Here is a 27,308-nt window from a genome sequence, read left to right as displayed (position 1 = left end):
TACTTGGAACTTCTTAAACATTGTTCAATTTCCTTGAAATTAGTTGAACTCTTCTTGTTTCTCTGATGAGTCCTTCTGCTCTCGAAGCATTCCTGAAGTATTCTCATTTCTATTGAAGTTCTTGGTATTACCCTGAACTAAATAGAACTTTCAAAAAAAATCTCGAAGTTTTTCTGAAGTTTATGGAGTTGACCGGAATATTCGAACTTCCCTGAAAGTCTGGAATTTCTTGGATTTCACGAAGCTATGAAGTTAACATGTCTGAAAGGCCCTAAAGCCATCTAGTCTAACTTCTTTGAGGTACTTGGAATTTCTTTAAAATGTCAATTTTCCTCAAGTTTACTCTCCACATCTCTAAAATTATTTTGACTTCTGTAAAGTTCGCTGGATATCCCTGAATTTCTCAAATTTTCTTAAAAGTTCCTGCAGTTTCCTGAAGTTTTTGGAACCACTTTGAAAATTCTGAAATTTGCCTGAAGTGCACCAAAATTTCCAGAAATTTTCGAAACTTCCCTTTTGTTCCCGCAGTTTGCCTATAAAACTTCCTGAAATTCTCAGTACTTTTTTTTCATTCCTCAGACTCTCCTGAAGATCTCTATTGTTTCCTGAAGCTTACGATACTTCCCTTATGTTCTCCTGATGATGTTCCTGAAATTGTTCAGAACCAAAAGATCTTTAAACTTCCCTTTAAACATAGATCTTCTGTGTAGCTTTCTTAATGTTTTTAAGTTCATTTCCTGAAGTTTTTTTTTTTAAAGAAGTTCCGAAGATTTAAGGAAACTTAAATTTTTTGAACTTCTTGATGGTTCCTCTATTTTACTGAAATAAATGGAACTGTCATAAAGTTCTAGAAACGAACCTAAAGTTTTAGGAACGTCCCTCAAGTTCTCACAGTTTTCCTGATATTCATGGAACTGCCCTAACGTTTTCAGAACTTACCCAAAGTTCATTTTCCTGAATTTAATGGAACTGCCCTGAAGCTCTTGATCTTCGCTGAAGTAAATTATGCTGAAATCTATTAGATTTCCCTAGCGCTGTCGAAATTTACTTTTGAAGATCTTTTAACTTCCCCACATTTCTATCAATCAGAACTTAAATCTTGAAATCTTAAAGGTTTCAATTTTTTCTGATGTTAACAGATCTACCGTATTAAATTCGACCAACCGAGCTTTATACATTCACAAGCGAAAATATTTAGTAATCCAGATGGGCATACGAAAATGCCTTTATGCATACAAAGATCGATATTTCGATCATTTCTACGAATTGACCACTTTTATGGATGTTCCGGAGCTCCCAGAGGACAGTTTCGTGACCACCAGTGTGCGCATGCTGGTCCGAGATTCAAATTCAGTCATGTAGCATCACAACAAGAGATTTAAAAAAATCTCTGTACTATTCGGATTTTCCGGAGGACCGTTTCTTGAGTACCTGGGTCTGTAGTTGGATCTTTATCTTCAATGTTCAGTCTTCGTGGTTAGGTATATCAATATTGTCGAAAAAAAAACAATCACGAAACTCTGTGATCAATTTCAGTTCGAAGTTCGACGATAAGTTTAGCAACTATCGGTGCGAAAGCCGAAAACGTAAATTTACAATCGTAATAGCAACGACCGGTGCGTAAATAAGTTGCTAACTAAAATAGTAATGGCATAAGTTGTCAAACTAGCAGCCCGAATAGCAACGCATTGGTGCGGGTGCTCTAACCAGAGTCAACTTGGTTTTATCTTCTTTCCTACCCGACATGTAGGTTTACTAAGATCGGGCTTTTCCGCTACCATTGCGTTCGGACCTTTACTCGCTTTTTTTTTGTGAAAAAGGGAATTTTAGTAACTGACTGGAAAATATTGACTAAACAACTAAAAAGTGACCTGCTACCAGCCCTGATTTCTGTATGCCGCAGTAGTTTCTGTGCAGAAAGTTAGCTAATTTGCTCAACACAGGTCCCGTCCCAAATGACTTTTGTGAAAAAATGCTTTTTGGCTTATTTTCACTTTGATCGCTCATAAGTCACTCAATATAAATTAATATATAAATTTTCGCACAGTAGAGTTTTCACATTGAAGATATACCTGACTGCGCTCCAGGGTGCACATAAGACTGATGCAAAATTTGAAATTTTCGCTCCACAGTGCTCAAACAGATCCAAATTGGGCCCTGATTAGCCTCCCGAAATTTGAACTCATTTAGTGAGAAACTGACTTGGCACAAACCTTTTGTAGTTTATATGGGAATTACTATGGAGAAACCATAATTTCGGTTCATATCTATCTCAACATTCACCAGTTCACTCTACTTTAGAATATTATTTTTTTTTTTTTTTTTTTTTTTTTTTTTTTTTTTTTTTTTTTTTTTTTTTTTTTTTTATAGTCACTTTAACACTCTTGGGTCGTGACTTGTCCGGGGGTGAGATTTGAACTCGTGACTTTGGCGTGAGAGGTATGGATGTTAACCACTACGCCGGGGTCGCCCCCACTTTACTTTAGAAAATGATAGCTGAACTTGTAGAAAATTTTCTCAGCTACAACTTTGTTGAAGACCACTTTTCGATCAAATATAAGAAACAAAAGTTAGTAATGATTCAAGTCACTGATGTCTTATGATTATGCTCAATCAACTGTTCAGCAGGCAACATTGGTGTTTATGGCGCGTAGAATAGAGGACCAAAATCATGGCTACTATGTCACACTGCATAATACAGTGTTGCCCACAATACAGTTGCTTAATCTTGCCATAAAATTATTAATCTCTTAAACAATTAATAACTATTTAATTTGACGTTTGGCTGAAAAACGATTTTCTGCAAAGTTGTAGCTGATAAAAATTCCCATAAGAATAGCAATAGAATTTGTTAAAAGTACAATATGTAAAAAGGCTAGAAGACAATGAACAAAAAGTGTTGTTTTCCCATAGTAATTTCCATATAAACTTCAAATGGTTTGTGCCAAGTCAGTTTTTCACTAAATGAATTCAAGTTTTGGGAGGCTAATGAGGGCCCAATTTGGAACCGTTTGAGCACTGTGGAGCGAAAATTTCAAATTTTGCATCAGTCTAGTGCACATTCATTGGAAAGACTGGCCAGTTTTGCCAAATTTCAATCTGTATTTTCACGGTAAACAATCTTTTTAATCTGTATCTGACTGACAAAAATCTGTATAATTTCTTTATTATAATCGAGTGGATCTTCGTAAATCTCCTTTGAGTTCATTCAAAGTTCAGAAAGAGTATGTTCAATATTTAGAATCTTGAAAAATGATTTAAGTTTGCTGGTAATGTAAACCCAAGCCTCATTACATTACTGAGTTTATCTATCATCATGTAAGGGGCACGGTGGCCTTAGAGCGACCGTTTTTGCTTACCGAGCAGAAGATCGTGGGTTAAAACCCAAACTTCTTTACATTACTGAGTTGACAGGCTTTAAAAGATCGCATCACTTCCCATTATGAATCCAGATCTAACTTACCCTTCCCACTAAAAAAACTTCCTTCCCGTGACAACCGTGGAGATGCAGAGGTATACTCGGTCTCTAGCAGCAACGGTTGTTGAAATAACAATCCTTTCCCTCCCCGATGACCGTAAGGACGTGGCCGGCGCCGTTATTGACCTCAAAAATATGGATTCTCCTGATTTTGTACGCTAGTCCCAAGCTCCATTCATATGGTTCTTTGTGCAAATGTCGCTAAATCTGGTCAATCACGGAGTAGCAACTACTGAAATGTATGGTCGTCAATGCTCATGCTCATGCTCTTGAAAAATGATTTGAGTTTGCTTTCTACAAAAAAATCGATTCAAAAGATATCAATTCCCTCAACCTTGATTTTTTTTTTGGATTTGAAATTAAATCCTTTGAATATTCTCTCATCATATCAGGTTGATCATAAATTCTTCCAAATTATTAGAGAGTATATCGAAGACCTACAAATACTAATCCTTGCACGAGAATAACTTACCAATGGCCTCTTCTCCATTTTCAGACTCCAACGTTCGCCATCGCTGGGCATACTGCACAAAGCCATCGACAAGGAATCCAAATCCTCCGAAAAGGACAGCTCCAAGCTAGACACCAAACGCAAGAAGGCCGAAGATGCCGTCAAGAAGGCGGACGTCGAATACTACACCCTCTGCATCCGGGCCGAGCGAGCTCGTGTCGATTGGGAGATGTGCGTCCTGCGGGGCTCCTCGATGCTCCAATCGCTGGAAAATCAACGGCTAAGTCACTTCAAGAACTACGTCTCCAGTTACTTCCGCCTGGCGTCCGACATGAACCCGATGCTGTCGAAGGTGGCCGATCGGCTCGGTCCTCAGGTACAGTTGTGCAACGTCCAGAAGGATTTGGACGTTCTGAAGAACATCCGACGGGCAACGGAGGGACCGAGCGAGCAGCTTCTGCCGGACTTTTACTGTGAACACACGACGCTGGCAATGAACAGGGAAAGGAGAAAGCAATCGCTGGTCAAACTGCTACAGCTGATCCGCCAGGATCTAGACCGGGAACGAAGGTCGAGAAACAGTCTGAAGGGATTCTCGCAAACCTTCGAACCGAATGTAGAGGGCAATCAGAACATTGCGGATAAGTTGTATCATGTGAGTTGGATCATTACCCCAGCAAATTACTAAGGCGGTGTTGTCTGAACGAATATTTTTGTGTATACTTACAGATAAGATCAATGCTAACATACTTGGAGGGTGCTAGGTACAAGCTGCAGTCGGCACTGTTTGAGTTGGATCACAAGCCTCGGTCGAGTCATCCGCTAGCGCAGCATATACAGGTATAATTTTTATTTATCGCCGCTTGGCACTCCCAGAAAATTATAGGGGTAAACATTTTCCTTGAATGGTCTCGCCGTAGATAACACGGGATCGAACAGGGCTGCAGACGAGTGTGCTGAAAGTACCGCTCTGGTTGAAGAACGAAGAGGACGAGGATGATGGGCAGGTTTCGAGTACGAACGGAGGTGGTTCCGGGTCTGATATTGGTGGGGAACGCGACTGCGTTGACATCAAGAACGACACGTTGATCAAGCACATGGCACAGAAGTATGGCCGGCCGGAGGAGGATCATTGTGTAAGTTTCATTTGGGATGGCCTCACGATGCCCATTTCTACTAACTGATCTCATTCCAGCAGAACTTGAACAAATCCAGTAAACCGACCACCTCACCTAATGAGCACGGTCCATTCTGGGATCGCGGCGTCGCGGACGGCGTGTCCAATCAGCCAGATTCGGACTTTGGTATGTCCTCAGTTAGCTCTTGTTGAAGTCAACCGTACCATTAACTCTTACCCATTTTGCAGACGAATTTTCCTCACAGGACGAGGAGGAGGATCGAAGCGTTGCCAGTGGAATCGAGAACAGCCATCACCACAACGGCCACAGCAACGGTCACAGCAGCGACACTGTGGAAGACAGCGGTGCGAATTCCGAAACCACAACGTCGGGGACACCGTCGGTCATCGTCGGTCGCTGCCGGGCCCTGTTCAACTACACACCAAAGCTTTACGATGAACTCGAACTTCAACCGGGTGACATCCTAGATATTCACATCAAGCAGGAAGACGGCTGGTGGCTGGGAGCGCTGCGCGGCCAGGTGGGCATTTTTCCCGCAACCTACGTGGAGGAGATCGCTTAGGGCATTTTGTTTGAAATTATTCTGTACATATTTTACGAATTAGGTGCGGAGAGTTTGCGCGTGTGTGAATGTTAGAGAATCAATTCAATACTGTTGGATTGCATCGAATATTTTAGTATTTTGAGCATTAATTCGTGGAAGCAACGTTTTTAATACCGAAGACTAACGTGAATGGAAGGTTTTTTTTTATTACTGGGGAGGAACGACACAGAAGTTTTTCGGAAATTATGAAACTGAAAAAGGCTTCTGTGAAAATTCATCCACCATGCTGAAAAGAAAACCCTAATTGTTGAGTAATTTATTGCTAATTTGAAATGAGAGAAATTGTTTTTAATAAAAATCTTCCCCGACCCTCAAGTGAGATGAGCAATAATAACCCCAAAAGCAATATAGTAAATTCAGTGGATCAGAAGAATGAGCGCTCGCGTGTAAATAAAGTAATACCTAGTTTCGGATGCAAATTAAAGAACCAACAGCGAAAGCTTTTTGTTTGTATTGATCCGTATTTAATAGATTTTTGGAAAGATTTTTAAAAGCTATCTATATACAAAAATATAAAATTTGTCGTTATACTACACAGAAAAGACTGTACGTTTGTTTGTTTTATTTCCCACCGTGATTGAGCTCGGTTTGTAAATTTTCTTGTCACAATTCCCTTCTAGTCATAAATAAATTCAATATCCTTCCTCCGGCATCGTTCCAGTCATACCGAATAACGGTCGTCAGGAGGGAGACGACGATTGCTTATTGTGGCGCTTTTTGTGCCGATTGAACGAAGATGAAGACTTACCGAAACTTTCGCCACCGGGGATGGGATGCACGTGCACCCGGACATCGTTCAGCGACTGCCGGCTACGGCTGGCAACGGTACCCTCCCAAAACGGGTTGTCCAGCGGGCAGCGATCGATGTACTTGCGCGGGACGAACCAATCCAGGAAGCGTAGGATCAGATGGCACAGTGAGATGACTAGTAGGAATGGCCAGACGCCGCTGCGGAGACAGCTAGATTGGAGAGAAGGAGTGATGTCGGTTAGAGATCGCGTGCTGGTTCCAACTTGATGCTAACGAGCATGCATTAGAATTATACAAATAATAAGCAAACCGATTCTGTAATTTTCTCAGGGATAAGATACAGAGTCTGTAAGTTACTATAATACAGGTAAGGGAAAACAGCTTGTTGCTTATGATCATCATATGATTAGGTTAGGCCTCATTCGGATATGGGGCTGCTCATAAACTACGTAGACAGTTTAGGGAGGCTAAAATCACTTAAATCCGTCTACGTGGTTTATGGACAGCAGTTATGCAGGGTAAGATGGGCCATTTACTTGATTTATTTAAATTTTTGTTTGACTCTATGTAGCCCTAATCCTGGTTTGCTAAAGCAAACTATCATTGCGCTTGCATAGAGCCTGTTGATAATTACATTAAAATAAATTAATTAATATAGAGGAGGGCAGTTTGGTAACCATTGAACAATTCGAATGATTTTCAACCAACTGCCCAACAAACATTGGAAGGAAAATAAGAACTTAGGAGAAGGTGGGGCATAGTAAGCTTGCTGTGCTGTAGCCTCGGATTTCTTATGGTTCGAAACAAAATAATTGGTCATTAATCATTGCAATGGTGATATTGAACCTACGACCATTTAATTTGTTTCAAACAATCAGAGGTTTATGACTGGAGTGTGGGATACTCATTATGCTCCACCTGCTCCATATTCATACAAAAATATGCTTCTTCAGATAAAAAGGCTTATTCAGCACAAATTGTTTGTTAAGTGGATAATTCCAATCCCATATACATCCATTAACGTTGTTCTCGAGTGATTCCATTAGCGTGGGTGAACCGGACAATTGATGAATTTACGTTACGGTCGACCAGCAGATGGAAATGATGAGAATATGATAATGACGTTTTGCTACCTGTCAAATCATAGATTCATCAATTAGGAGTCTACGTAGCGTATTGATGAATTTACGCAAAGGTAAAACTGGCCATGCGACACCTAGTTTTCAGATTTGCAATTACAAAACTGATGATGCACTAAAAAATATTCCATACGATTTGACAGGTAGCAAAACGTCATTATCATTTTAACATCATTTTTATCTGTTGGTCGACCGTAACGTAAATTCATCAATGGGATTTGTATAAAGAGAGATAGAAGGCTTAGTAATTTCCATTTAATTCCACAACCTTATTTGCTTATCCTTGACAGATACGCGTATTTCGTCTACACTGAACCAAAACATCCGCAATACTTCGAATGATTATTGCATTGCTCGAGCCCTTTAACAATACGCATTCGAAGTTCGGATGATTATCTTATGGTTGAATTCGTCGTCAGAAGATGAACATGCATATGATTGTCATCCAAATACAGGATGATTTTCGTTTGAAATTTGGCTATACAACATACGGCACTCAGAGGACAAACATTTAAGAATAGTGTGACATGCAAGAGCTTTTGGATTGATAATTTGATTATCTAAATTACCATATTGAATAGCCATAATCAGGCATTCCAATTATGGTTACAAAAAATCTTCGATGGTAGAGGAAACTTCCTCCACCACGAATTAGCCAAACATTGGTTTCCACTCACTTGCTATAAAACCATGGTTTTCTAAATTATGAGATCATTAGATGATATAATGACATGCTGTACTTGTAAGTAACAAGAAAAGGGTGTAAAGGATGTGTTTGACTCATAAAACCTGTCAATTTCACTTTCAGAACGTCACAATCGGCGATCTTATGATTCGCGAGCGTTCACTCTGAGTGAGCGCTCACGAATCGTTAAATCGCTGATTGTGACGCACTGAAAGCAATTTTGACAGGTGTAATGTGTCAAACACATACGTCACGACCTCTTCTTGTAACTTACAAGTACTAATTATCATTATCACATCTAATGTGTTCATAATTCGGAAACACAATTTTTTATAGCAAGTGAGTGGAAGTAACCCTGGTTTTCACGCTTTGCCTATGTTCGTAACAGCTCTGATAGTGATGGCTACGCTTCCACCTCGTTTGTTAGCTCAGATCAGCAAATGACGTTTTTCATACAAGCGTTCGTACACAATGTCTTTTGTTTCGAGATGCGCTATGCAACCCCTGGTCATATAGAAGGTGACTGTCTTCGGTAAAGTTGTTCAGTGGGTCACGGCCTTTTGGTTGGAGAACAACAGTTCAGAAATTTCTCACAACGTGGCGCTAGTATGCATTCGATTTTCTATCGTAAGAGGCGAATGCACTAAAGTGTAAAGCCTCTCAAATACAACAACAACTTCATTTTCTATCATTTGCTATATCTCTGCTGTCTTCGGGAAAGTTGTTCAAGTAACTTATGCCTCCCGGAAGGTTGGCAGATTATTCCAGAAATATCTCACTACGCGGCGCTGGTGTACATATGCACTTACTATATTCGGTATATCTTGAGATCCTGACCACCTAGGATGTTGTTGTCATCGGCAAAGTCGTTCCAGTGACAAAAGCCTTTTGGATGATGGACATGTTAGTTCAAAATTCTTTCACAACGTGGCGCTAGTGTAAATGTGCGTGTATTTTTTTTTGTATGAGCATTATCATTAGATCTTGACCATCTATAAAGTTGCCGTCTTTGGGAAAGTTAATCTGGTTGCTGTAGGCAGTAGGGAATGTCATTTAGATGATTGATAGTGCAGTAAAACAGACCATTATTGCCGCTCTTCGCATGTCGGTCCCATAGCAGTTTTTGTCAAAACTGATAGCGAATTCGTTTATTATTCAGTTCCAACCTGGATCGGGTATCAAGATTGGGTCTGCTTGTTTTCTGACAAACGTCAGTTTGATCGTTTGTTTTTAAAACCCAGCTCAGGTTGAGGTTCGCACTGACAAAAAGTTCGGTTTCGCACTGGGTTGGAACTGGTTCCAACCCCGATAATAAACGAATTCGCTATGAGTTTTACAATGCAAATGGTAGCTGATCACTCATATTTTCTTAATACTGGATGAACTCAATAACTTTGTTCTGAAAAAGTTTGGAAAGACAGCCAAATTGGTTGTCTCATAACATAAGAAGCAATGGTACGAATCAAGCTAAAAATGCGATTTTCTCGGCTTGCTGATTTTTGCCATGGGACCGACATGCGAAGAGCGGCAGATTACCTCAGAGGTGATGAGAGCCGAGAGAGTAAGAGAGGGTAAGGGTATCGGTTCGAGTAAAGTATTGTAAAAGAATAGGTGAAACAGGGTGTCCACTCATTTTGATAAATAAAATTCCTTGAGTTTTTCAGAACAGTTACGAGAATTTTTAGGTTGATATGCAAACTGTTTTTTAAATGCATTAAAAAATAAACAATTTTTGGAAAAACTACAACTTAATTGCTGCAAACGTTTTCAAGACAAGACAATCAGTATTAAGTGAATAGTTGTTTCATCAAAACCATTAAATTGAATTCAAAGTGTTTTTATGTTACTTCATACGCGAAGTTTGCGATTTTCAGAGTTGGTTCGAAATGCTATCTAATATGAAGCTTTAGTGTGATAATTTATTAGCTAGAGAATGATCTTTAGAAGAGGGTAGGTGGATACTTCCGTTAGAGGACGGCGATGCGACAGTACAAAGTCAAAAGCTACAAATAGTTGGGTAAAGAAGAATTGCATTATAACACACCATCGACTGAAAATGCTCTCGCAACGTGGGGCTTTAGGTAGTGATGAAACGTCGCTAGAGCTATTCCACAGCCGCAGACAGTAATAGCAAAGGCGGGCGCACACTTTTTGCCTGTAGATTTGAATAAATACTTCAAATCTCCGCGTACATCGTACGGATTAGGCAAAAGGTGTGCGTTTGACTTTGTACTGTCGCATTAATGGCCCTTCGCTCATATTCAACTTCTATTCAATTTTCATACTGCCGTCCTCTAACGGAACTATCCAACTACCCTCTTCTAAAGATCATTCTCTAGCTAATAAATTATTACACTAAAGCTTCATATTAGATAGCATTTCCAACCAACTCCATTAAATTGAAGTTAAATATTTACTTAATTTTACTAAGTATAAGTACTCAAAAAAATACAAAAGTTTGAAATCTAATTCTATGTTAGAGATCTTGATAATTTACATAAGTGTCAGTATTAAAAAAAAAAGAAGTCTCGGTCATTTGATTTATTTCAAGTTCGCAATCTTAAAAACACTTCGAGGTTTGAATTATCGAAGTTTAGCATTTCGAATATTGTTATTAGGTTTGGATCTTGACTTAATTTCGAGTTCAATTTCTCTATTTCCTGAATATTTAATTTAATACAAGGAAAATGACTCTAATGTTGGCCTATGGATCTAAGATTGGACCCATCGCAAAAAGTCTGCAATTTATCAATTTTATCTAGATAAACGCGTCATTGGAACTAATCGATATTTTTGGTCGCTTTTGAAAATTTAGTCGATTGCTGAATTTATGTATGGGCCCAAATTAGGGGCATTTAGGCCGACATTACATCCATTTCCCCTACGACTTCCCGAATCTTGTATGAAAACTAAAAACAATCAATGCTACAGAATATTTTAAATATTGAATCTTGATTTATTTTCTGTGTTCATGGTCTCGAAAATGATTCTATGTGTGTATCATAATGATACTCTTGGAACTCTTTACGTAATTCCATCAGCATTTTCTGAAGATATTTTTAGAACCATCTCAGGATCATCTTAGTACTCTTTCTGTTATTAATTTGCTCCACAATACTCTTGAAATTCTACTGCAGAACACGTTTTGAATTCACTCTGCAATTCTCTTCAATTTTTTAATAATTCTAGGTATTTTCCGAAGAATTCCGAAGTTCACCTCATCATTTACTTAGTATGCTCTCAAAATTCCCATGGAAATATCCTAGAAATTCGTTTTTAATTCTGCTCACAATTTTTCTAAATTATTTAAAATGCTCCTGAGAGAAGACGAACAAGCTAACGGCTTAAAGTTTTGATAATAAAGAAACTAAACTAAACTGGTGTTGAGTACTTGGCACTGATGAAGTCTGCAAGTAGTAGATAAAATACGATAGATAAGCAATTATAACGGAATTTAAAGGAAATAAACCAACACACTCAAAGCTCTTCATAAAGGGATTCCGTTAAGATGTTCGACAAATTTAAAAGATTAAACTAAACTGCCCAAGTAACCAAAAGTTCTAATAGAAGGCTATTTGTGGCTTAACCAGCTTGGTTGAAGGTGGTCTATAGAATTTTAATCAGCCTCATATTTAAGTCGATATATGAACTTGAAAGTTCCGGTATCATAATTGAAGAGCATTCTAAGCAGCTTCTGGCGGAACTTGAAAAGGCACTTTTAGAAAATAAATTAAAAAAAGGTTTTTGTCCTCTACACCAATTCTATATTTAGTTTGCATTTTTATGAAAATTATTTCTAAAGGCAGGCAAGGTTGCAAAGACTCATTTCAGCTAAAACAATGTTTTTCTAAATTATGAAATAATTAGATGCCATGATCAAATTTTGAATTGGTAGGATACAAGAAGAGGTTGCAAAGAATGTGTTTGACATATTAAACCTGTTTATTTCACTTCATGAGAGTCACAATCAGCGATTTTTCACAAACTCACTCACTCACTCACTCACTCAGCGATCAGCAAATCGCTGATTGTGACTCATAGAAAGCAAAATTTACAGGTTTTATGTTTCCAACGCATACTTTGTAACCTCTTCTTGTAAGTTACAAGTAAAACATGCCATCATACCATCTTTTGGTTTTATTATTCCGAAAAACATTATTTTAGTTGAAATGAGTCTTTGCAACCTTGAAGGCAGGTATTAATGGGTTTTGATTTATCAGCATTAGTAGCAGAATTGGAGGCTGTTTGAAGAATTGATCCCAATCCTTCTGCGTGAGAGCCCCAGCACGAACCGCTACGTCATCTGAGATATATTAAAGTGAGCTGTTGTCCCGCCTACTGTTGGAGATTTCAGTGACAGCTGACTGACTTGAATACGAAACACAACACCTTGATGAATTTTAAGTTGGTGTTTGCCCACATGGTATTCCAACACACTTGTGGCGCAGTGGTTAGCGTTTGTAGATCGCATGCCGAATAAACGGGTTCGAATCCAGGAAATAACTCTTTAATTTTTTATGTTTGGATAGAATGTTGATGCACTGCATAAATATAAGAATTATGATTTAGTTGGGCCACTGATCATTTCATATTTACGTACATTACATTTTATTACTAATAAATACTTGTGCGGATTGCTTCATGTGGCTTGAAAGTTCTGTCGGAACTTTATTTGAACTTTATGGAACTTGGAAGTGATTTTAATCGTTGAATGCGGAACTTTTGGTTACTTGGGTGCTCCTCTGTATTTCATTGGAGCACTCCTTCGAATTCTCTAAACATTATTACCGGAATATCCCTGGAATACTCCTTGTAATTCTCATGAAATTTTCCTCAGAATTCGTTTCGAATACTTCTATGAAATCTTTTTTAAATTATTCTCAGAATTTTCACTGAATTCATTTGCGAATTTCGCGCTTGGAATTCTACTCACAACTTTGAAATTTTCGTAAGATTTCACTTCTAGTTCTCCTCACAAATTTCTTAGATTTCGCCTCAATCTGTTTTGACATTTAAGTCACTCTCTCAACTCTCTTGGAATTCTTTTCCGAATTCCTTTAAAGTTGGAAATCATCTTTTGAATTCACTTAGAGTTCTGCTCAGAATGATCATGAAATAATGCTCCGAATTCTTATCCAAATTGTCTCAGAATACTTTAGGAATTAATTTCAGAAATTCTTAAAAATCTGCATTAAAATTTATATTGAATCCTGTGTTTCCTTGCAAGATACTACTAAGATCTACCATGGTATTCTCCAATAGGAATCGCAGGGAATCAAGAGTGCATCAGAACTACATCGAAAAAAGGTTTCACTTGATGTTTTCGAGAACTCTCTTCCAATTGGAATGAGTTCCTAATAAAATGATTTTATGTTCAAAACTGTCATCTTGAAAATTTATCAATCTCTGACATCATCAATATTTGTTCCATATTCCATCGTCGTTCCATATTCCTGGGAAAAAAAATCCAAGCATAACTATTTTTAAGCCCAGAATAATAATAAATCAAGTCTCTTAATTAAAATCTATTTTATTCTTAAATTTTGTTACTGAATATAAATCCGCTCCGGATCTACTAAATTCAATGAGTGAAAGAAAATAACATGATTACATTATAAAAATTTGAAAAACCTCCATAGCATAGGGATTTAAAAATTCTCTGAGTAATGCTGAAATTCCCTGAGAATCTCATCAAAAGTACTTTGACTAGAGTTGGTTGGAAATGCTAACATGAAGCTTTAGTGTGATAATTTATTAGCTAGAGAATGATCTTTAGAAGAGAGTAAGTGGATAGTTCCGTTAGAGTACGGCAGTATGAAAATTGAATAGGAGTTTAAAATGAGCGAAGGGCCATTAATGCGACAGTTTTTAAAGATAGACGCACATCTTTGCCTAACCCGTACGATGTATGCGGAGACTTGAAGTATGTCTCCAAGTCTACATGCAAAAATGCTCTCGCAACGTGGGGCTTTAGGTAGTGATGAAAACGTCGCTAGAACTATTCCACAGCCGCAGTCAGTTTATGAGCAAAAAGAGGGACGCACATTTTTGCCTGTAGACTTGGAGACATACTTCAAGTCTCCGCGTACATCGTACGGGTTAGGCAAAGATGTGCGTCTATCTTTAAAAACTGTCGCATAAATGGCCCTTCGCTCATTTTCAACTTCTATTCAATTTTCATACTGCCGTACTCTAACGGAACTATCCACCTACTCTCTTCTAAAGATCATTCTCTAGCTAATATATTATCACACTAAAGCTTCATGTTAGCTATTGTGATCGTAGCAACCCAGTAATTCGCGTCGCTATATGCACTTGTTATTAGTTGCTAAGTTTCTGAATAAATTTTCATTCCACTGTTCAACGTCAACCGATAAAGACGTGTTTCAATTACTCTCTACAATTGGTTATGGGCCCAGAATACCTAACCGGAAGACTCTAAAATTTCAAGACCAGAAGAAGTATGTCCACAGGCGGAAGTTTAGGATCCGGACAGCAAGGTCAAGGAGATGGAGGCGCCAACGGAAACGGCAGGACTGAAGCTGGAAGCGTTCGAGTCACCAGAAGTTCCGTGGCACTGCCAGCCATTGACAAGCTAAGAGGCCGGGAGAACTACACGACGTGGGCATTTGCGATGCGGATGATCCTAATCCGTGAAGGAAGCTGGTCTGCCATCGACGGAGACGGAGAAGGTGTTCCTGAGGATTTGAAGTTGCAGGCTCTGGCTACGATTTGCTTAAGCCTCGAGAGCTACAATTACAGTCTGGTGCAGGATGCGGTTACAGCAAAGGAAGCCTGGACGAAGCTGCAATCTGCATTCCAGGACAGTGGACTAACCAGGAAGATTGGACTGCTCAGAAAATTTACGTCGGTACGGCTGATCAACTGTGCTAGCGTTGAGGCGTACGTGGACGAATTAATGAGCACAAGCCACAAGCTTGCATTCGTGGGCTTTAAGGTGGACGATTCCTGGCTCGCGGCGATGTTGCTGATGGGTCTTCCTGATCAGTACGAGCCCATGATAATGGGACTCGAAGCCTCTGGAGCGGCTTTGACAGCGGATGCAGTGAAATCCAAAATTCTACAGGACGTTAAGCTGGATCGTGGTCCGGTCAGCAGCGGCGCGGAAGGTGCCCTGTACAGTAAAGCGAACCGGAAGAAGCCAAGCGAATCCAAGGACGGTAGCAAAGGCGAAAAGTTATGTTACACCTGCAAGAAGCCGGGTCATTTTGCTGCCAAGTGTCCGGAGAAGCAGCAGCAAGCGAAGGCGAGCAAACACAAGGGTCTCTGTTCCATTTTTGCCATGGGAGACGTCAGCACCAGTGAATGGTATTTCGATTCGGGTGCCACTTGCCACATGGCACGGCCGGATCAGAAATTTCTCGATGAAGTCAAGATGGACCACAACGTCGGAACGGCGAACAATGCCACTATGAAGGTCGTAGCGAAGGGTTCAGTCGTGTTGGACAGCAACGATGGTCGAATCGATGTCAGCGGTGTTCTGAAGATTCCCGACCTAGCCACCAACTTGTTATCCGTAAGTACGATCTGCAAAAAGGGCAAAACTGTTATTTTCACCAAAGACAGATGCGAAGTTCGGGACGAAGACGGTGATCTGGTTGTCACCGGCGTCGAGGAAGGTGGCCTCTACAGAGTCAATTGGCCAGAGAAGTCGTTTTTGGCAAGCGGCATGGAGCTCTGGCATCGACGTCTGGGGCATCTTCACGAAGGTGGTTTGAAGAAGCTCAAGCGAATTGCCAACGGAATAGATTTCCAAGATGGGTCGTTAGAAGGATGTGTTGCCTGTCTGGAGGGCAAGCATACGAGGCGTTCATTCCCAAGCAGCGAGTCAAGAGCTGAAGAACTGTTGGAGTTGGTACACTCCGACCTCTGTGGACCAGTGGAGATTTCGTCGTTGGGTGGAAGCCGTTATTTCATGACGTTCCTGGACGATGCAAGCAAGCGGGTGGTGGTTTACTTCTTGAAGCAGAAAAATCAAGCACTCGAAGCGTTCAAGTCGTTCAAGGCCAAAGCGGAAAGACAGACGGGCAAGAAGCTAAAAATCTTGCGTTCAGACAACGGAAAGGAGTACGTGAATGCAGATTTCCGGAAGGTGTTGGAGTCCGATGGGATTCGACATCAAACCACGTGCCCGTATACGCCTGAGCAGAACGGGGCGGTAGAGCGCATGAACCGCACGCTGGTTGAAAAGGCGCGGTGCATGCTCAACGATGCGAAGCTGGGAAAAGAGTTTTGGGCAGAAGCTATTTCGACCGCGGCTCACGTGGTGAATCGATGTCCTACTCGTTCCCTGGAAGAGAAAACGCCGGAAGAGGCGTGGACCGGAAAGAAGCCGAATTTGAAGCACCTCAAGATTTTTGGCTCGAGCGTGATGACTCTGGTACCGAAAGCGAAAAGGAAGAAGTTTGATCCCAAATCCGAGAAAGGCATTTTCGTCGGCTATTGTGAAGACACGAAAGGTTACCGGGTGTATGATCCAGAGAATGACCGTTTCCACGTTAGCCGAGATGTCATGGTACTGGAAGAAGGCGTCGCTATCTGTATGGCAGAACAACGAGTGCAGTCGGTGGAGTTCATGGAGCTTTGTTCGGATGAAATCCATGATCGTCCTGAGTCCGGTGCAGCTGATACTCCTGAAGATGGTCAACACGCTGTGCTTCATCTAGGCGAACAACCGAATGGCATCGTCGTACCTGGTGCAGCCGGGCCTGCTGTTGTTATCGATCAACCGGGTGGCAATCCTGGTGAAACCGAAACAACGGAGGAAGACATCGTCGTTATCGACAGTTCGTCCAGTGAGGCAGACGAATTCGAGGATGCCTGTGCCGATTTTGCGCTCCCACCGCAACTGATTAGACCAGCTGAGTTGCAGCAAGGGTTAAGCCGCAGCGGTCGGGAGCGCCGTAATCCAGGCAAGTATAATGACTTTATTAGTTACGGTTCCTTTTCTGGTGGTGTTCATTACCCTCAGTTATCCTTCAACACGACGAGCGACGATGATACGATGGATGATCCGACGAGCTACGATGAGGTTCTGCGGCGGCCGGACCGAGATCATTGGATTGCGGCTATGCGTGAGGAAATTGCATCCCTCAGCGAGAATAGCATGTGGGTGCTCACCGATCTGCCTGAAGGGTGGAAAGCGATTCGGAACACAATAATCAGACAGGGGACGTAGAGACGGGAAATCAATGTGCGACGCTATTTTGCAGTTTAAGTTAGTTCGTCAGTTAGTCTTTTTATTAAAGCAGCTTTCAACCTTTGGCTGGTTCACCTCTGATTTGGAGTCCAAGATGGCGACTTTCGATTTCGAAAAATTATCAAATAACCTTTAATATAGAGGTCAGAAATCGATGTCCAACACCATTTTTTAATCCATGATGGCGGTTTTAGATTTCCAAAAAACTGTCAGATTCCATGCAATACGAAAATGTTGAAAACGGGGATGACGTGTAGAGTCCGAACATCGATGTCCGACACTATTTTGGAATCCAAAATGTTGCCTTCGAGTTTCCAAAAATTTCCTTATAATGATGCAATGAGGGACGTGGAATTCGCTCGATTACATTTTCGAATCCGAGAGAACGGCTTACGGTTCCTGAAAAACTGTCGTTGGCGTTGATATTGCTTTTCAGAAACTAAACGTCTTCCCAGTTCCGAAAATACGTATATTCTTGGATATTTGACAATTTTTCTAAAAGCAAGGGCCACCATCTTGTATTCCAAAATGGCATCGGATATTTATTTTGACCTCTACACGCCGTCTTTTTCCAAACATACCCATTTGTAGGGTTTTATGACAATTTTACTAAAACGGGGGGCCACCATCTTGGATTCCAAAACGGCGTCGAACATCGGTTTTCGTCTTCAACCACATATTTTAGGTATATAGGAAGCTCACATACATAATAAAGCCGGGAACATGATGACAGCTCCAGTGTAATGTCAATGTACCCCGAAAATCTTGGTTCTCTGGGTTCTGTCAAATTGAATGAAAAATTGTGCAATTTTGGCTTATTTATTTGGATAAAATGAGAATGAGGTTTGCTGATGTTTTCTATCACACGCTCTTACTCTCACTCTGGGTGAACTCTGAGCTTCTTGCGTCGAACAAAAAAGTTATCTGGAGTCTCGAAAAGCGCACCTCACGTCAAATCATCCTCTCGCTGAAGTTCACTCTCTCGAGGAGTTAATGTTGATGAACATTAACCATATTTAAAACAATAATCGAGGTAACACATTCTTCATTCGAGGTGAGGGCTGGCTAAACTCACAAAACAAGAGTATTTTAAAACCTCCAGTGAGTTTGAGGTGTTTCAGCAAGCCTGCTTCCTAGAAATGGCCAGGATCTCGAGATATATCATATGCAGCTAGATCACATACGCACTAGCGCCGCGTTTTGAGATAATTGTGAACTGCTTTCCACCAACCAAAAGGCCTTGACCAACTGAACAAGTTTGCCGAAGACAGTAACCTTCTATTTGGTCAGGATCACAAAAGAGGCAGCTCGGTGAGCTGTGCACTCAGAGAAAACAATTGATTCACTGGTGAAAACTGGCGGAATATCGAGGAGCGTAGAGAAACAAAAACCGTGATAGAGGGCTAGAACCAGATAATCCAAGAACGACTCCCAGGCTGACGAAGTGGCGAAAGCCGTTGGAGAAACTCTCGATATTACGTCGCCTGAATGAAGCAACGATGAACCCAATGATGCCTGTGAAAGACGCGACTGGACAGTTGTTTACCGACCCCACTGAGCAGCTAAAACGTTGACTTAAGAACTTCGAAATTTTTTTCCCGGATAGAGAAAATAAATAAATTACATAGTGTTTGTTACAGAGTTTAAGTATCTCAGAGTTCTGTGTCGATTGTTTTAACAGTAAGGAAGGTGAACGAAGTTGTGGTTAATTTCCGAGAGAGAGGATCAATGTCCGTAGCCTGCGGGGTTGTCATCGTTGTTCTTCCGTTTGACATGTCATTTAGAGAGCTGGTGTTGTCCAAGTGCCGTCGTTCGTCCGTTGTCGTGTCATTGTTCGTTGCGGGGTTCTACGTATATTGATAATATCCTGTTTCTTTAAGGAAGTCGAGAAGTGATCTTTCCCTGTCTGGGTCATTGGATAGTGCGTCTCTGATGCTGAGACCGATACCGTATTGGTCTCGGAGGTTTTGATGTGCAGGGCAATTTATAATGAGATGCTCAACTGACATTTTGGTTGAGCACCCCATACATTGCTTGTGGAATCCATCACGGGATCCGAGATCGTGTGAGAATCTGGTGTAGCCGCAGCGTAATCTGGACAGTACTCTCTGGTCCTTCCAGTTTTTGGTGTCGGACCAGCATTTCGAATCTCCTTTTATTTTGCGTAAGAAAGGGTCTCGGGTAACTTCGAACAACTTCTTCTAGTTTCGACGAGCCAGGAAGATATCGCCACGATCCGCCAAGGATATGGCGCACTACTCGCGTTAGATCCAAGGTTACATCATTGCATGAGATAGAAGCAGCTTTCCGAAGCATGAAATCCAATACAAGCTACTACAGGCTGAAGCGTAGTAGTAAATTACTCCGAGCGTCGTGTATGCCTCTTGAAATAAGGACCCATACATGAATACGAATTAAATATAGCCAGACACAGCTCCTCAGATGTCGTAGTCAATTAAGTAATACCAAGCCGGAGGCAGTGAGTTCGATTTCCGGTCCGGTATAGGCAATTTTTCGGGTTGGAAAATTGCTCGACTTCCCTGGGCAATAGAGTATTATTCTACATGCCTAAAAATACCCCAAATCATGCATTGGTTGGCATAGAAAGCTTTCATTCTATATTAACTGTGGAATTGTTTCAAAGAACACGTTTCTATGCTTCTATGTGTTTCATCTTACACACATCTTGTCACATGCAATCTCTCTACCTGGGGAGAGAGTGTTGTAACAGTGACAAACTGTGTCAAGAATAGCTCGTGAACTACCGTGAAGTGATAGCTTAACGTTAACATAAAGAACCGAAAAACCTTTCACAATTTATAAATTAGTGACCAACCTTTTTCTGGTTGTAGGCGATTAGCACCGAAAGTACAACTCAGGAATCATAGAGTACCTACTAAAAGGTAGTTTCAAAACTTTTGTGAGCCTCGCACATCCAATTGCGTCATCAGACGGCAAACTTTAACCGGTAGTGGAAAATGTCCCTGAATAGGTATCACCTCAAGCATTACCTGCAGCACCCTACAGTATCGTTTCGAACATGGGACGGGTACCCAACTTGATCGCTCTACTGCTGTTGATCTGCTGCGAACCGTATTGTTCGCAAATGCTTTTCGTTCCAGTGTGTAACATCAAACAGTACAGAGGATTTTGGTCCACAGTGAGTGATTTTTACGCCAAGGCACAAATTTTTGCATTACGGGCCCACAACGAAGCGCACAACGCTTTCAATTCGTATGACGGAATGCACCTGGATGGACCGTGCATCGACGTGCACCTAACCTATCGGAAACCGATTTTTAACATTACGGTCACCTGTCGGGGAATACTAGAAACCACGGTCAACAACCATTCGGGGTTCCGTTGGGATCCTGCTGTGTATTCGTATTCCATTGATACATCTAATCTGTTGATTTTCCAAGGATGTGGATTGTACAATGAGTCAAGCATTTCCGGATTCGGACGCATGATTTTGATCAATAAGAAATATTCTAGGGAAGAAACTATGCTGGTGGTTGTGGAAGATCAGGAGTTATTTCAGTACGACTATGATCGAAATTGTACCTGCCAGTTCCGAAATGAAATTATATGGAATGTCCACAATGCTCCGAAGGAAGTTGCTAAACAAATCAACACCGCATCTACATGGAGCTTTATAATCAGTGGACTTATCGTTAGCCTTTTGGTACTGTTCGTTTGTGTTATTATTAAAATAAATTTAGTGGAATAATATTTAATATCTACTCACTTAACCATCATTTGCCCAAGAGTTGATTCCTTCTCCAGGAGCACCTTACGATAGACTTTCTCCGTTCGCGCCGTCACGTTGTCCCAGTTGTATAAATTCGCCACAATGTTGTTCCTCTCGAACGGACACAACGCTCCAGTTCTCCTCAAATCTCTGCTTCCACCCACCGACCCGTCCATGCTTCCGTTCAAATACATGCATCCAATCTGTTTCTTTTCGGCCTCCCTTCGGATAGCCACCATCAATCCACGGTAGACCGATTCCACCGTAGGTTCCGTCAGTATAATCAAACTTTCCGGTAGCACTTCAGGAATCCCTCCAACCCGTGTCGAAACCACTTGAAGTCCACAGGAGGCCGCTTCCACTATCGCCATACAGTAAGCTTCCGTCAGCGAAGTGTTTAGAAATATATGCCCCTGCGTAAGGACATCCCTCACTTGACTATGCTCCAGCCCCCCAAGCATCGTCACACGATCCTGCATATTGTTTTTCTCCCGAATCTCCTCCAGCAGTGCCCGCTTTGGTCCATCACCTCCAATGATAAAATGAATATTGGGGCAGTTCTTGAGCTTTGGTAAAATTCCTGCCAGCAGGTCAACTCCTTTCCGGTAAACTAATCTTGAAACCACTACCACATTGATTCTATCAGGATCCGACGGACGGTGACACGGATTCGGAGTAAAATGTGCCGTGTCAACTGCGTTCGGAATCACCGACACTTTAGCCTGATGGACGTTCGCTCGAAGCACAGTGTTCTCTTTACCTGCAATCAAAATCGTAGCTAATCAATCAATTTTCAAATGCGTCAACCTGAAAGAACCTACCCGTATGTGATACACATATGCAGTGGTTACAATTTGCTAGTGAGATCTCGAGGAACTTATTGGTCACCACAGCCGACAAATCCGCGAATCCGAACAAACTGTGATCGGTGAATACGGACTGCAAACGAAATTCCATGTTGGTACATACATCCAAAATTCCTCATAAAATAAAATCAAACATCAAAGCCTACCCTCAAGCCGATTAACTGGCCAACGTTCATGGCTTCGTGGGCCAGCGTACTAAAGGCCGAATGTCCATGAACGATTTCGATCTGCTCCCGCACCAGGATGTACCGAAGTAGTGGAATGTTACAGATCATCGTCGGCAGAATAACCTGATTGTAAAACACCTTGATCGGAACATAGTACACCTTCAGTCCGTTGGTCATGTAGCGGATCCCCGTCCGGTCGCCGTAGGAATGCGTTACGATGATTACCTTGTGGCCGCGGGACAGCAGGCACTGGGACAAATTGAAGATGTGTTCCTCCACTCCGCCCATGTTCGGGTAGAAAAAATCCGAAGCGATGCTTCATTCAATTGCTGGTTAGCTAGCGGAAATTTGAAACCAATAACAAACACTCACCATATTCTCATAGCTTGTGGTCCGTAGGTTAGAACACTAATAATTCATACTGTTTCTCTAATATGAGAGGAGAAAATTAAATCACATCACCGGAAAAACTGAAGGAACCAATTTTTCCGTACTAACCACCGCCAGCTGACGTGCGCTGATAAATGGATTGGATAAAAATCGTAAAAATCAAAACAAAACAACCGGGAGCTGCGGGTGAAAATGGGCCGTCAGTGCTAAGCAATATTTCAATTCAGGGGAAACGGCCCATTTGGCATAATACGCATTTGGCATATATGCGAAAAAAAAACTCTAGGCCTGCATAAAGATCGAAGCGAAGTGAAATCCACACGGCGAATGAGAACGTACCAAATTTGAGTTTAGTTCACTCATTATCGCCAAAAGTGTAGGAACTCAGCGATGAGTAAAATTTATCTCATGTTTTCTCTGGATTTTCCAGGGAAAAATTTCCGAACTCGAAAAAAGTAAAGTTTGGGATTCACTCAGTCTATTGGTACTACTCCGAGACTGAATAAAATTTTCGTCAATTTCCTCATTTTCCGGCAGATTTTTTAGGTTTTCCACAGGAAACCATGAGACAAATTTACTCATCGCTGAGTTCCTGCACTTTTGGCGATTATGAGTGAACTAAACTCAAATTTGGGACGTTCTCATTCGTCGTGGCAATTAAAACTCGATTTTTCAACAGTGTGAAAAAAAAATGTAGTTGGGTTCTTTAAGAGTATTGAGGTAAATGCATATTCGTAATCTGCATTAAAAATGGAGCCCAAACCCAAAATTCAATCAATTTTGGTAAACTGGAACTATTTTAAATAAGTACGATTACATTTGAAAAAATCACCCCTCGGTTTCACTTTGTATGAGAGTGAGGCTATAGGCTAGTCAAGTAGTGAGCCAATTTAAAATCGTTAGTTTCGTATTGATTGTTGGTACTACCATAGAGGTAACTCTAAGACCACTCGGTCCCAAAGAAAATCATTATTATTTTTGGCTCACTCAGTACCAGAACAACGGTTCCAACATAGAGGTAACTCTAAGACCACTGGGTCCCGAATAAAATCATTATTATTTTTGGCTCACTCAGTACCAGAACAACGGTCCCAAGCAGTCCCAAGCTATTTCACTCACCCCTGCATGTTCTGCATGAATCCACACACCCCTGATGTTATCTGTCAAACTTTCATAGCGAATCAAAACAAACATAGTGTAGTAATAGAATTTCAACTAGAATAGGGTACGTTAATCGTTTGCTTGGGACCAATAGGCTACTAAAGTGGTGAGCCAATTTAAAATCGTTAGTTTCGTATTGATTGTTGGTACTACTGCAAACAGAAATTTCGGCTTGTTTCATATTTTTCTGAAACTCGGGATCACTGGATGCCCAGCACCAACGCAAAAAATATGTTCGCTGGCATTGGTAATCTTATTTGCCAAGATTTCGTTTTACCATTACTTGTTTATCGAGATTCAGAATTCTAGCTTTCATCCACCATTATTTTCTATTCCTTAGAAAATTTTCGGTGTTGTGTGCAGTGGAAGCAACAGTGGAAGTGCTTGTAACAAAGGATCCGAAATCTCGGAATACTCCAGTCAGAAGAGGTAAAATTGTACGAAATCTTTCATGGGTATATTTAAAATACATATGTTTGTATTTCATTTCGATTACATCTAGCTCAACTTACTTCCTCTGCTATGCAAAAGTTGAGGGCTATGACGACAAACTTCAGCGGCATCCACACAAAAAACAAAAATAGTGTATTTAAAAATTATTCGTTTTCAAATTGAAAGTTTCCCTTATTTCGTAGTTTTAACCATGAAAATATTCAAAATGAAAGCAATGTAATTGGTTTGAAAGTGTTTCTTTCATTATCGACTCGTAATTTTAAAAGCGCATATTTTCAATACCAAATTGTTTTACTGTCAAAAATACCTCTTGGCAGCAAATCCACAACCATCGTAAAAAAAAGCCAACAGGGCATAATATGGATAAATTGGATTCCATCTTCTTTTTTCCGCTCACGTTGAAAACTCAAAAAATTGGACCTGTAGATAGAAAAAAGAAGATGGAATCCAATGCAACGGAAGCCCCCGCTCTCAGCCAGATCCTTGACAGGAACCTTGAGGGGAGTTGGATTCCAGTATCTCTCCTTGAGTCAATATGAAAAAAAAACTAATTTGACAAAGAATGAAAGTTGTATAGATTGCTTCCGTTGGTGACTTCATTAAAGGTAAGATTCACGGCGAATGAGAGCAACACAAATTTTAATTTAGTTCACTCATAATCGCCAAAAGTGCAGGAACTCAGCGATGAGTAAAATTTGTCCCATGGTTTCCTGTGGAAAACCTAAAAAATCTGCCGGAAAATGAGAAAATTGACGAAAATTTTATTCAGTCTCGGAGTAGTACCAATAGACTGAGTGGATCCAATCTTTGCTTTTTTCAAATTCGGGAATTTTTCCCTGGAAAATCTTGGAAAAACATGAGGCAAATTAACTCATCGCTGAGTTCCTGCACTTTTGGCGATTATGAGTGAACTAAACTCAAATTTGAGTCGTTCTCATTCGCCGTGAATTGATAATAGTGTAGAATAACTAAATAATCGATTACTTTTCAGGTCACCTAAAGTGTTTGTCTCGGTGCTACGGCACCATCGGGATCAATACCAACACAGCGAAGATCATTCCAAAAATAAAACCGAGATTGAACCGGTACAACCTATCGTTTAATTCATCGTTGTAACCCAAGTAGCAGGAAATCATCGAAATTTTCGCTGGTATCGGACACTACCGTAGCCACATCAACAGCCATTCCAACGAGGTACTGAACGCTGAAATGACCTTGTGCGGGATTACGATAAAGACGTTTACCTGTTTTTCCCTCGGTTTTCTAAGATTATCTGGTCACCGGTCAAAAGATGTGATTGGAGGAAATCAAATTTCACTGTCGTAGCGTGAAGATCGACGATAAATGTCTCTCCCAGCTGGAACCGCATCACATACATTGGATATCCACCGGTGGAGGAGTCATTGCTCAAAAGGTCCATCGAGAAGATAAAGAAACGGGTAGCTTCATAGTTGCAGAGGAATGACTAGACCGCATCAGACGGGATATGATGGATGAGGTGATGGTGTTCAGGACCAGGACGATCTATTGAGGCAGATATTTTTGTGGATCGCACGTAAACGGTTGTTGTATTATTGTTCAAAATATGTAATAAATATAGTTTTGACCCTTTGTATCTAATAATATTTTTTTTAATTTAATATTCAATAAAATTGAAAGTAAAAATACTTGTTTTTAAATTGAAAATATTCGATTCTTCAATTCAAAATGACACCTATTATGTCAACTGTACAACACTTTCATTTCAAGAGTTTGATTTGAATTCACTTTTAATTTCAACACTGCCATGCTTTTCGTTTGACAGAAGTACAATTCATTTTAAAAGTTTTAATTCTACCAATGGTTTTTTTTTTTAATTTTAGCAACGATTTTTCTTTGTGTGTATGAATAATCATATCCAGAACATCCAATGTACACTGCCTGGACCCCTAATGATTATTTGAAGTCTTTAAAAATGCATAATTAGCAAATAAATAAATATTGACTGATTCAAATTTTACTTCTCTATTTAATTAGAATTTTTTAAATTTAACTGAATTATCCGTAAAGTTCATAAGGGATTGTCTTCATTTTGTATTGAGATTTCAGTTTCATTGTGCCGAGATATTAGCTTGCCCATACCGCGGCCCATACCGAGATTTTCAGCAAAACGCAAACAGAGATTATCAGCAAACATCGAGGCAAACATTTATTTGCCGAGCACTCGGGTGCGCGAATTTTGGCAAAAAAGCCCAGATTCGGCAAAACAAATCTTAATGTGTACAAGCAAAATAATAATTGAGTGCATATTTTTTGGTGCCTTTAATTAACCAACAAAGATTAATTAATCATAAGAGTTCGAATATCATTTTTGAATCTTTAAATTAGTTGAATTTGAGAAGCATACGAAAATTAAAAGAGCTTGAATTTCTGTTTCTTTACAATACTCTCAAATATGATCCTCGTAAAAAATGTAATGAGAATTTTGGATTGGCTCCGATTTTGACAGTTCATTTGGTTCAAAACATGCTCTCTCTTCATCTCTTTCTCTGAAGGTCTCTAGATTTTATACATCATCTGAAAAAGCTTTGTTTTCCGAACAAAACGAGATTTTTTGAACCCATTAATTACATTAATTATGATTTTTAATGAAGATTTAAAGTAAAACAATATCTTCACTGTTTGTCACTAAACTAACAAATTGACAGCTTGTTCCCATACAAAGTCCCACATCCAAAATTTTATCAATTTTGGTACACTGGAACTATTTTGAATAAGTGCGAATACAGCAGCAAAAATCATCATATTAGCGCCCCTTACAGTAGCAAATACTGTATTCGCACTTATTCAAAATAGTTCCAGTTCTGAAAATTTTGGATTTCAGTACCATTTTTAATCCAGATTCCGAATATACATTTACTTCAATACTCTTAAAGAACCCAATCGTAATATTAAAATTTCACCCTGAATGTGTCCCTGAATTTATAGGAATAGTTGGATCGGTAAAAGATGGGCGGTAAAATGCGCAAAACCCTAATGGTGAGCTGTCACCCATTTCAGATTATGTCTGCCATC

At 40.3% G+C, this 27,308-nt stretch overlaps 2 protein-coding genes across 3 annotated transcripts in view; one reads left to right on the top strand and one right to left on the bottom strand.

Annotated features, from left to right (window-relative positions):
• Nost (Nostrin) overlaps window positions 1-6,206 on the top strand; it is a 90,256-nt gene extending 84,050 nt beyond the window's left edge. For both annotated transcript variants that reach the window (XM_065233631.1, XM_065233632.1), the window contains exons 4-8: window positions 3,975-4,584; window positions 4,659-4,769; window positions 4,850-5,065; window positions 5,128-5,233; window positions 5,296-6,206. In XM_065233631.1, the coding sequence (XP_065089703.1) occupies window positions 3,975-4,584; window positions 4,659-4,769; window positions 4,850-5,065; window positions 5,128-5,233; window positions 5,296-5,630 (1,378 nt within the window). In that variant the 3' untranslated portion in view covers window positions 5,631-6,206. The remainder of the gene's footprint in view (window positions 1-3,974; window positions 4,585-4,658; window positions 4,770-4,849; window positions 5,066-5,127; window positions 5,234-5,295) is intronic.
• Window positions 6,114-22,731, bottom strand: PIG-A (phosphatidylinositol glycan anchor biosynthesis class A). Its single transcript, XM_065233661.1, has 5 exons — window positions 22,623-22,731; window positions 22,230-22,566; window positions 22,039-22,156; window positions 21,215-21,977; window positions 6,114-6,632 (listed from the first exon to the last, which is right to left on the bottom strand). The coding sequence occupies exons 1-5, from the start codon at window positions 22,631-22,633 to the stop codon at window positions 6,353-6,355; spliced, it is 1,509 nt and encodes a 502-aa protein (XP_065089733.1). The 5' UTR covers window positions 22,634-22,731; the 3' UTR covers window positions 6,114-6,352.
• Between the last annotated feature and the right edge of the window lie 4,577 nt (window positions 22,732-27,308).

This window comes from Ochlerotatus camptorhynchus, unplaced genomic scaffold, assembly GCF_037179485.1.
Source record: "Ochlerotatus camptorhynchus isolate MF236.1 unplaced genomic scaffold, CSIRO-AGI_Acam_v1.1 ptg000406l, whole genome shotgun sequence".
Lineage (NCBI taxonomy): Eukaryota > Metazoa > Arthropoda > Insecta > Diptera > Culicidae > Ochlerotatus > Ochlerotatus camptorhynchus.
This window is presented reverse-complemented; position numbering and strand designations above follow the sequence as displayed.

Excerpts from the sequence above, each read along its gene's own strand:
- PIG-A (XM_065233661.1), bottom strand. Across the intron at positions 22,157-22,229 it reads GCCAGTTAATCGGCTTGAGG|TCCGTATTCACCGATCACAG; the intron begins GTAGGCTTTGAT and ends TTTCGTTTGCAG. Across the intron at positions 6,633-21,214 it reads CTTGGGCAAATGATGGTTAA|CTGTCTCCGCAGCGGCGTCT; the intron begins GTGAGTAGATAT and ends TCTCCAATCTAG.